The sequence below is a fragment of the Macaca nemestrina genome, chromosome 10 (genome assembly GCF_043159975.1).
Source record: "Macaca nemestrina isolate mMacNem1 chromosome 10, mMacNem.hap1, whole genome shotgun sequence".
Classification (NCBI taxonomy): domain Eukaryota; kingdom Metazoa; phylum Chordata; class Mammalia; order Primates; family Cercopithecidae; genus Macaca; species Macaca nemestrina.
In genome coordinates, this window is record NC_092134.1 from 135,438,844 (window position 1) to 135,450,386 (window position 11,543).

The 11,543-nt window shown below is 44.9% G+C and overlaps 1 protein-coding gene across 1 annotated transcript; it reads left to right on the forward strand.

Moving 5' to 3' along the window:
• The first annotated feature begins 5,319 nt into the window (after nt 1–5,319).
• LOC105484239 (growth differentiation factor 3) lies at nt 5,320–11,216 on the forward strand. Its single transcript, XM_011745714.2, has 2 exons — nt 5,320–5,634; nt 10,295–11,216. Exons 1-2 carry the CDS (start codon nt 5,367–5,369, stop codon nt 11,119–11,121), a joined length of 1,095 nt encoding a protein of 364 aa, XP_011744016.2. The 5' UTR covers nt 5,320–5,366; the 3' UTR covers nt 11,122–11,216.
• Nucleotides 11,217–11,543: the final 327 nt, after the last annotated feature.

Below are 11,543 nucleotides of genomic sequence, written 5' to 3' on the forward strand. Positions count from 1 at the left end.
CTCAAGTGATCCGCCTGCCTCGGCCTCCCAAAGTGCTAGGATTACAGGCATGAGCCACCGTGCCTGGCCTCAACTTTCTTATATCCCCACTAATGATCATATCATGTTTAGAACAGATGGAGGATGTGTCCACAATTCAATTGAGAAAAAAAAGTTCAAACAACAACAAGGAGACATTTCTATTAGGAAAAGAAGCTCATTTATCAATGGGAGGGTGTAGAGTGTAAGGGTTGAAAAGGAAGCTTCATTATGTTTGAAGTTCTCCTCCTGAGTGTTCGTTTGTTTGTTTGCTTTTTTCCAAGACAAGCTCTTGCTCTGTCACTCAGGCTAGAGTGGAGCAATTACACTTTTTTTGTGTGTCTTTTTTTTTTCCTTCCTTTTTGTGGAGAATGGGGTCTCGCTATATTGCCCAGGCAGGTCTCGAACTCCTGGGCTCAAGCTATCCTCCCGCCTCTGCCTCCCTGAGAGCTGGGATTACAGGCGTGAGCCACCGCGCCCGGCTGAGTGGAGCAATTACGTAGTGGAGCAATCATAGCTCCTGGGCTCAAGGGATCCTCCTGCCTCTGCTCCACCCAAGCACTGGGATTACAGGCGTGAACCACCATGCCCAGCTGGGTTTTTGAATTTTTTTATTTTTATTTTTATTTTAAAATTTTAAATAGAGGTGGGGTTTTGTCATATTGGCCAGGCTTCTCTCGAACTCCTGGCCTCATGTGATCCACCCTCCTTGGTCTCCCAAAGTGGTAGAATTACAGGCGTGAGCCACCGCGCCTGGCCAGAAATAGTTTTTAAACTTTTAGCAATATTACAAATTTTTCCTCCAGATAAGTTATGTTAATGTGTACCCAGACCTGTGAATAACAGTGTTAATTTCCTTGTTTCCTCATCCACACAAGCTGTTGTCTTTTTTCATCTTGCTAATTGGATAGACAAAGACATTTCATTGTTTTAATTTGCATTTCTTTTTTTCACTAGTGAAGTTGAAAAGTTTTTATGTTTATGATAACAATAATTCTGCTGCACTGATATTTTTCTCATTTTATTTTATTGTATCATTTTAACTTTTATTTATTTATTTATTCTTGAGGACAGAGTTTCTGTTTGTCGCCCAGGCTGAAGTGCAGAGGCACAATCCCGGCTCATTGCAACTTCCACTTCCTGGGTTCAAGCGATTCTACTGCCTCAGTCTCCCGAGTAGCTGAGATTACAGGTGCGCGCCCCCATGCCCAACTAATTGTTTTCATATTTTTAGTAGACCCAGGGTTTCACCATGTTGGTCAGGCTGGTCTCGAACTCCTGACCTCAAGTGATCTGCTCGCCTTGGCCTCCCAAAGTGCTGAGATTACAGGCATGAGCACCTGCACTCAGTCCTTAACTTTTATTTTAAATTCAGGGGTACATGTGCAGGATGTGCAGGTTTGTTACATAGGTAAATGAGTGTCACGGGGGCCCGTTGTACAGATTGTTTAATCATCCAGGTGTTAAGCCTAGTATCCATTCATTATTTTTGCTGATTCTCTCCCACCTCCTTTTCTCATTTTATGGATTAGAAAACTAAAGACTGGAGAAACAATTTCTCCAGGACCCCACAGCCGGTAAGTGATTGAGTTAGGATTTTAGTCTTAAGTCCATGACTGCAGAACCAGTTCTACACTACCTAGCTATGTTGCCTTGATTTGGTTTTCTTTTTTCTTTCTTTTTTTTTTTTAAACGGAGTCTCTCTCTGTCACCCACGCTGGAGAACAGTGGCGCGATCTCAGCTCACTGCAACCTCCACCTCCCGGGTTCAAGTAATTCTCCTGCCTCAGCCCCCTGAGTAGCTGGGATTACAGGCATGTACCACCACACCCGGCTGATTTTTGTATTTTAGTAGAGATGGGTTTTCACCATGTTGGCCAGCCTGGTCTCAAATTCCTGACCTCAAAGGATCCACCCGGCCACCGCACTTAGCCGATTTTGATTTTCTGATTTGGGCTCAAAGTCCAGAATTACAGTGGCTTTGCTTATAGAATCTTTTTTTTCTTTTATTTTTTGTTTGAGACAGAGTCTCATTCTGTTGCCCAGGCTGGAGTGTGGTGGCATAATCTCGGCTCAGGGCAAACTCTGCCTCCCAGGGTCAAGCGATTCTCCTGCCTCAGTCTCCCAGGTAGCTGGGATTACAAGCATCTGCCACCACGCGCCACTAAGTTTTGTATTTTTAGTAGAGATATGGTTTCACCATGTTGGTCAGGCTGGTCTTGAACTCCTGACCTCAGGAGTTCACGTCGGCCTCCCAAAGTGCTGGGATTACACGCGTGAGCCACCACACCTGGCCTGCTTATAGAATCTTTAAAAACAATAAAATTCAATCCTGTGATTTCTTAGGTAAGCAAAGTGAGGCCCAAATAGGTTAGCCCTGTATGACATATCAGACCATTCCAATTCTTCACTTTGAAAAATTTCCATGTCTGAGTATATATCATAAAAGACTGAGTGAATTGCCTAAGATTACATTGTTTATTTATTTATTTATTTATTTATGAGCTGGAGTTTCACTCTTGTTGCCCAGGCTGGAGTACAATGGTGCGATCTCAGCTCGCTGCAACCTCTGCCTCCTGGGTTCAAGCGATTATCCTGCCTCAGCCTCCTGAGTAGCTGGGATTACAAGCATGTGCCACCACTCCAGGCTAATTTTGTATTTTTAGTCGAGACGGAGTTTCAGTATATTGGTCAGGCTGGTGTCAAACTCCTGACCTCAGGTGATCTGCCCACCTCAGCCTCCCAAAGTGCTGGGGTTACAGGTGTGAGCCACCGCGCCTGGCCTACGATTACATCATAATTGGAGATGCTGTGCTTAACTCAGATCCCCTGACTGATTTGGTGCTTTTTCTGCTAGGCAACTGCACATTCTCTATTACTTCTTTTTTCCTCCACGATCAAACTACCTCTCTCCCTACTTTTTTTTTTCTTTTTCTTTTTCTCTTAGCTGTGCTCCGATGAACCTTTTTATTTTCCCTTTAGGAACTGGGTCTTGCTATCGTACCCAGGTTGGCGTCGCACTCCTGAGCTCAAGGGATCCTCCCACCTCAGGCTTCCAAGCGGCTGGGACTACAGGCACAAGCCACTGCACCTGATCAACCTCCTCTTTAATTAATAATAATGACGATAATAATAATAGCTAACTTTTATTGAGTGCTTTCCATTCGGCAGACATTGTCCTGAGTGTCATATATACATTATTTTATGAGTTGCCCTCAGCACCTTAACAAAGAATGTTTTATTCCCACTTTACACTTGAGTGGCTTGCTCATGGTCACATAACTAATCAGTGGTGGAACCAGAATTTGAACCAGTTAGTCTGATTTCTGACCTTAAGTCAGGAAAATCAAATAAAGAAAACCCAAATGCAACCTACTCTTATTGTTGAAAAAAGGTTAAGATTGTAGATTAATTTAAAAGTGTTAGATAAGATACAAATAGGAGATAAGAGAAGTGGGACCTGGGAGTGGTGGCACATGCCTGTAGTTCTAGTTACTTGGAGGCCGAGGCAGAAGATTCCCTTGATCCAGTAATTCAAGGCCAGCCTGGGCAACATAGTGAGACACTCCCTAAACCTAGTCTCTAACTCTAAAAAAAAAAGGAATGAGGAAAACCTCACTATATAAAAGAGTGAGACCTCTAGAAATAGCAACCAATTAATTCCTTAATTTATTTTTTGCACAGATATTTATCGAATGTCTACTACCTGCCGGACACTTTCCTCACCAGTGGAGATACTTTGGGGAAAAAAGACACACTGAAGATACTTAGGCAAAGAGACGCAGTTCTGATCCTCAAGGCATGAGTTGTCTGAAAGGGAGGGAGGCACACTGTAAAATGCACTGCAAAAACTGTAATGGAGGGCAGGGCGCGGTGGCTCACACCTATAATCCCAGAACTTTGGGAGGCCGAGGTGGGCGGATCACCTGAGGTCGGGAGTTTGAGACCAGCCTGACCAACATGGAGAAACCCCATCTCTACTAAAAATACAAAATTAGGCGGGCATGGTGGCACATGCCTGTAATCCCAGTTACTAGGGAGGCTGAGGCAGGAGAATCGCTTGAACCTGGGAGGCGGAGGTTGTGGTGAGCTGAGATAGCGCCACTGCACTCCAGCTTGACCGACAAAAGCGAAACTCCATCTCAAAAAAACAAACAAACAAAAAACTGTAATGGATGCCCAAGTATGGCTGAGTGGGAGAAAGAAGTATCTCAATCTATTTTGGTGAGTCGAAATTGTGGAAGTAGAGGTGACCTTTGCACTTGGTCTGTGTAAAGGCTCTGAGAAGAAATCAGCTCACAGAACTACAAATAGGTCAATATAATTAGAGCCTCCACACTAAGGATGGTGGGTGGTGAGAAATAAGGCTGGTGGCTGGGTGTGGTGGCTCATGCCTATAATCCCAGCACTTTGGGAGACCGAGGTGGGAAGACTGCTTGAGGCCAGGAGTTCAAGACCAGTCTGGACAACATGGCAAGGCCCCATCTCTATAAAAAATAAAACAATTAGCTGGGAGTGGTGCCGTACGCCTGTAGTCTCAACTACTCCAGAGCCTAAGGTGGGATGATTTCTTGAGCCCAGGGAGTCGAGACTTGCAGTGAGCCAAGATCAGGCCACTGCACTCCAGCTTGGGCGACAGAACAAGACCCTGTTTCGAAAATAAATAAATACATAAATAAAAATAAAATAAAATCATGAAATCTACTTGGGTATTTGTCTAATACAGGGGTGTCCAATCTTTTGGCTTCCCTGGGTCACACTGGAAGAAGAGGAATTGTCTTGGGCCACACGTAAAATATACTAACACTAATGATGTTAGCTAACACTAATGATAGCTGATGAACTAAAAAAAAAAAAATCACAAGAAAGATTCATAATGTTTTACAAAAGTTTATGACTTTGTGTGAGGCTGCATTCAAAGCCGTCATGTGCCTCATGCGACCCTCTGCATTGGTCTGTGCAGATGATGAATTATAAGTCTATGAATTATTCACTGCTCTGTTCCTAGCACCTACCTCAGCACCTTGCACATAATAGATGCTGAGTAACTGTTTGTTAAATGAATAAATGCATGTCTCCTTTTCACTCTGTCTACTGCCGACAACCTCACATAGTTGTAGAGTTTATGTCCATGCATTGGTAATCTTTATTCTGTGAACTTTTTCCTGGAATAGTAGAGCAAGAGAAGAGAAAAAAAAAATTCCGTCTTCACATCCAATGGCCTTTGAGGAGCTGGGAAGAGAGCAATTCACACTTGATTATCTTACATCAGATAAATTAGCAGCCCCTGAATTGTTGGGCAGTCTGGCAGTGGAGCTCTCCCCAGCCTGATAGCCACTCTAGAGGCCATGCTTCGATTCTTGCCAGATTTGGCTTTCAGCTTCCTGTTAACTCTGGCTTTTGGCCAGGCAGTCCAATTTCAAGAATATGTCTTTCTCCAATTTATGGGCTTAGATAAGGCGCCTTCACCCCAGAAGTTCCAACCCGTGCCTTATATCCTGAAGAAAATTTTCCAGGATCGCGAGGCAGCAGCGACCACTGGGGTCTCCCGAGACTTATGCTACGTAAAGGAGCTGGGCGTCCGTGGGAATGTACTTCGCTTTCTCCCAGACCAAGGTAAGGAAATAGGAGTGTTATCCAGAAAAACATCTGGAACTGGGTGGTGTGAAGAAAGGACAATAGGAAATGGCAATTACTAATGTGGCCTTGTGCTGGTATTTTTCATATTTTATCTCATTTAATTCCAGCCCACGATCCTGAGAGGAAGTTAGATATTCTTATCAAGTTTCTAACAGTAAGGAAATGAGGCTCAGACAGTAGGTAACCTGTAATCTATTCAAGATCATACAGCTAGTGTGTGAGAAAAAAGTCAGAATTTGAAACAGGTTTTTGTTTTTTGAATCAACTGCTTTGTGCTTCAGTTGAGATGAAAGAGGTGAAGGAGGAATCGGAGCTCAGTGACCCACTCTTCAGCCCATATATACACATCCTGCCATCTTCTGTGTGGCAAGCAGGGTATAAAAATTTTGAGGTTGGTTTGCCCAGGACTCCTGCTTCCCTTATTTGCACCTCCTGGCTACTCTTGTTGGGTGGCAAAGGTTATTCTAGATTTGTGAATAGAGAGTAATAATATATACAGTTGTCATATCCTTTTTTAAAAGGATCCCAGGGAGTGGCATCCAATACTTTCCCAAACTGACCACCCACCAAATAACTTAGGTCTTCCATTAACAGTAGATCCTCCAACTCCATTCCTGCCCCTTGTTCTCCCCACCCAATTCTTATTCAAAGTCTGAAATGGGTGTTGAGAATCTGCATGTCTATACAACCTCCCGGGTGTTTCAGATGCAGAATTTAGAGCCTGGGTTAGTTTTACAGCAACTGGAGAGGAGATTTGAATATTTATTTGTCCAAGAAGCATTTATTGGATACCTATGGTGAGCAGGAACTGTGTATGGCCTTGAGAATACAAGATAAATTTTGCTTTTTTTTTTTTTTTTTGAGAGTCTCCCTCTGTCTTCCAGGCTGGAGTAGAGTGGCACGATCTCAGCTCACTGCAACCTCCGCTTCCTGGCTTCAAATGATTCTTCTGCCTCAGCTTCCCAAGTGGCTGGGATTACAGACATGTGCCACCACACCCAGCTAATTTTTTAGTAGAGACAGGGTTTCACTATATGTTGGCCAAGCTGGTCTCGAACTCCTGACTTCAGGTGATCTGCCTGCCTCGGCCTCCCAAAGTGCTGGGATTACAGGTGTGAGCCATTGCACCCAGCCCAGAATTACCTTTTTAAAATGCATATTGAGTCATACTGCTCCTCCACGTAAAATTCTCGTCTGCAGAATTCTGCAGGAGTTGACCCACCGTGCCCTGCCTGTTCTGACGCTGCTGCTTACTTCCCCAGTCTCACCTTTTACAACCTCTGCTTGCACACTCAACTCTAAGCTCATAGTCTATTCCTCCTAGAGCATGCATTCTTGGCTCATCTTCAAACGTGCTGTATCCAGGCTACCTGAAGTACTCCCTCAGAATTTGCCTGGTCAAGTACTTCAGGCTTTTCTTTTTTTTTTTTTTTTTTTTTTTTTTGAGACGGAGTCTCGCTCTGTCGCCCAGGCTGGAGTGCAGTGGCCAGGTCTCAGCTCACTGCAAGCTCCGCCTCCCGGGTTCCCGCCATTCTCCTGCCTCAGCCTCCCGAGTAGCTGGGACCACAGGCGCTGCCACCTCGCCCGGCTAATTTTTTGTGTTTTTAGTAGAGACGGGGTTTCGCTGTGTTAGCCAGGATGGTCTCGATCTCCTGACCTTGTGATCCACCCGTCTCGGCCTCCCAAAGTGCTGGGATTACAGGCTTGAGCCACCGCGCCCGGCCAAGGCTTTTCTTCTTCTTCCTCTTCCTCTCTTTTTTTTTTTTCCCTTGAGACAGGTCTTGCTGTGTCACCCAGGCTGGAGTGCAGTGGCACAATCTCAGCTCACTGCAGCCTCCACCTCCTGGGCTCAAGTGATCTTCCCACCTCAGTTTACCGAGTAGAATAGTTGGGACTACAGGCTACAGGTGCGCACAACCACGCCAGGCTGATTTTTGTATTTTTTTTTTTTTTATAGCGATGAGGTCTCGCCGTGAGGCTGGTCTCTAACTTCTGAGCTCAGGCAATGGCCTGCCTTGACCTCCCGAAGTGCTGGGATTACAGGCATGAGCCACCTTGCCCAGCCAAATTTTGTTACGTTTTGAATGATGCTTGAGAATGAAGAGGCATGGTGGTGGGGCGCCTAAGAGTGTTTGGGTTTGAGTTGCAATTTCTCCCCAAGCTGAATGACTTTAGAAAATACCTATTTAAGGCTGGGCGCGGTGGCTCACACCTGTAATCCCAGCACTTTGGGAGGCTGAGGCAGGCAGATCATGAGGCCAGGAGTTTGAGACCAGCCTAGCCAACATGGTAAGCTCTCCCGCCCGCCACCCCCACCCCTGTCTCTACTAAACATACAAAAAAAAAATTAGCCAGGTGTGGTGGCGAGCACCTGTAATTCCAGCGGAGGCAGGAAAATCCATTGAACACCCAGGAGGCGGAGGTTGCAGTGAGCCAAGATCGCACAACTGCACTCCAGCCTAGGTGACAGAGCAAGGCTCCGTCTCAGGGGGAAAAAAAAAACAGAAAATACCTACTTAAGCGTGAAGTCATCCTACCAAACAAAATGATGGCGTTAGGCCAAATAAGTTATTTGTGGAAAGGGAAAAATTGAAGATGCAAAAAATAAAATAGTAAAAGTATACTTATTGGGTCTTTTCCTAGAGGAATAGGTAAAATTTGAAAATTCAGGCAGGAAAGTTAGCTTAGAAAACGGAGAGCACACTTGTAACTTCAGAAGAAGGGCATCCATGGACAAAAATCAAAGAATCACATTGTACTTCAATATGAGGAGAGGCTGGAGCAGTGGCTCATGACTGTAATCTCAGCACTTTGAGAGGTGGGAGGATCCTGTGACCTCAGGAGAGCAACATAGGGAGACCCTATCTCTACAAAAACTTAAAAAAAAAATTGGCTGGGCATGGTGGCTCACGCCTGTAATCCCAGCACTTTGGGAAGCCAAGGTGGGCAGATCACCTGAGGTCAGGAGTTTGAGACCAGCCTGGCCAACATGGTGAAACCCCGTCTCTACTAAAAATGCAATTAGCCGGACATGGTGTGCTCCTATAATCCCAGCTACTCCAGAGGGTGATGCAGGAGAATTGCTTGAACCCGAGAGGCTGAGGTTGCCATGAACTGAGATTAAGCCACTGCACTCTAGCCTGGGTGACAAAGCAAGACTCCGTCTCGGAAAAAAAAAAAGTAAAGCCAATCTGAATGATTGGACTTTGGCCAACAACACCTGACAGTCTAGGTTACTCTTTTTTTTTTTTTTTTTTTTTTTGAGACGGAGTCTTGCTCTGTAGCCCGGGCTGGAGTGCAGTGGCCGGATCTCAGCTCACTGCAAGCTCCGCCTCCCGGGTTTACGCCATTCTCCTGCCTCAGCCTCCGGAGTAGCTGGGACTACAGGCGCCCGCCACCTCGCCCGGCTAGTTTTTTGTATTTTTAGTAGAGACGGGGTTTCACGGTGTTAGCCAGGATGGTCTCGATCTCCTGACCTCGTGATCCGCCCGTCTCGGCCTCCCAAAGTGCTGGGATTACAGGCTTGAGCCACCGCGCCCGGCCATTTTTTTTTTTTTCAATTGAGACGGAGTTTTGCTCTTGTTGCCCAGGATGGAGTACACTCGTGTGATATCAGCTCACCACAACCTCTGCCTCCCAAATTCAAGCGATTCTCCTGCCTCAGCCTCCTGAGTAGCTGGGATTACAGGCATGTGCCACCATGCCTGGCTAATTTTTTTGTATTTTTAGTAGAGATAGGGTTTCTCCATGTTGGTCAGTCTGGTCTCCTGACCTCTGGTTATCTGCCCGTCTGGGCCTCCCAAAGTGCTGGGATTACAGGTGTGAGCCACCGCGCCTGGCCCAGTCTATTGATTTTTTCTCAGAATAATGGTTTAAGTGCCTGAAGTAAAATATTTAGGATTTCAAAAGAAACCAATTAAGTATTGAAATACAGTTTTAAAATATTTTTTAAACAAATGTATATATAGTAATGTATATAATGCTTTATCAATGTAATACATAACAAGATCTAGGGAGGTGACTATACGTATAGCTACCATAAATTTCAGTATAGTGTTAGCATAAGTGTTTTTTTTTTTTTCTTTTCCTTTCTTTATTTATTTTTTTGTAGAGATGGAGTCTCACTATGTTGCCCAGGATGGTCTCAAACTCCTAGCCTCAAGCAAATCTCCCATCTCAGCCTCCCAGTGTGCTGGGATTACAGGCATAAGCCACTTGCCTGGCCTCCATAAATGTTTTCAGTTATTTGCAACAACTAAATGTATGAACACACCTATGATTATTAGTGATAACAATGTCATAGGCCCTGATGATATTACTGGGATTTGTTGCCTATATTCATAATGAAGGAAATGCTAAATTTCCTTTAGTTTAGTGGAAATAATGATGTAATTATTTTTCCCATCTAAGTTCGTGCACCCTCTACATTTCATCCAGGAATCTCTGGGAACCTGTGGATGTGAAGATAAGAACCTCTGGCTTTCAGGAATAGAGAAACAAACCCTACCACATAATAGGGCTTGGGCTCTTCCCTGCCCTTATATTGTATATGTGGATATCTGACATTTATATCATATAGGTGGATATGAACTAAAAGGTATTATTATGACTCTGACATGTCTCTTTTCCCATCTAGGTTTCTTTCTTTACCCAAAGAAATTTTCCCAAGCTTCCTCCTGCCTGCAAAAGCTGCTCTACTTTAACCTGTCTGCCATCAAAGAAAGAGAACAGTTGACACTGGCCCAGCTGGGCCTGGACTTGGGGCCCAATTCTTACTATAACCTGGGACCAGAGCTGGAACTGGCTCTGTTCCTGGTTCAAGAGCCTCATGTGTGGGGCCAGACCACCCCTAAGCCAGGTAAAATGTTTGTGTTGCGGTCAGTCCCATGGCCACAAGGTGCTGTTCACTTCAACCTGCTGGATGTAGCTAAGGATTGGAATGACAACCCCCAGAAAAACTTTGGGTTATTCCTGGAGATACTGGTCAAAGAAGACAGAGACTCTGGGGTGAATTTTCAGCCTGAGGACACCTGTGCCAGACTGAGACGCTCCCTTCATGCTTCCCTGCTGGTGGTGGCCCTCAACCCTGATGAGTGCCCCCCTTCTCGGAAAAGGAGAGCAGCCATCCCTGTCCCCAAGGTTTCTTGTAAGAACCTCTGCCACCGTCACCAGCTGTTCATTAACTTCCAGGACCTGGGTTGGCACAAGTGGATCATTGCCCCCAAGGGGTTCATGGCAAATTACTGCCACGGAGAGTGTCCCTTCTCACTGACCATCTCTCTCAACAGCTCCAATTATGCTTTCATGCAAGCCCTGATGCATGCAGTTGACCCAGAGATCCCCCAGGCTGTGTGTGTCCCCACCAAGCTGTCTCCCATTTCCATGCTCTACCAGGACAATAATGACAATGTCATTCTACGACATTATGAAGACATGGTAGTCGATGAATGTGGGTGTGGGTAGGATGGCAGAAATGGGAATAGAAGGAGTGTTCTTAGGATAAATCTTCTAATAAAACTACCTATCTGGTTTATGACCACTTAGATCGGAAATGTCAATATATCTGTGTTTATAATTTGTCTTCCTGAAAAACCCAGCATAATTAATGATGCCCATACTTGCATGTGCGTGCACACAGACACACACACACATACACACACACACACACACACACACACACACACACACTGGAGCCCTAATAATCATGGTTAATTTCTGTTCTAACATACTCATTATGCATATGACAGTATGGACACTGGCATTTACTGATGGCCAATTATGGGCAGGCATTATCCTATGTGTTACTTTACAAACATTTCACTGTTGTTTGAGGGAAGCATTGTTGTTTATGCTTTATAGACAAAGAAGCTGAGGTTTAGAGAAGC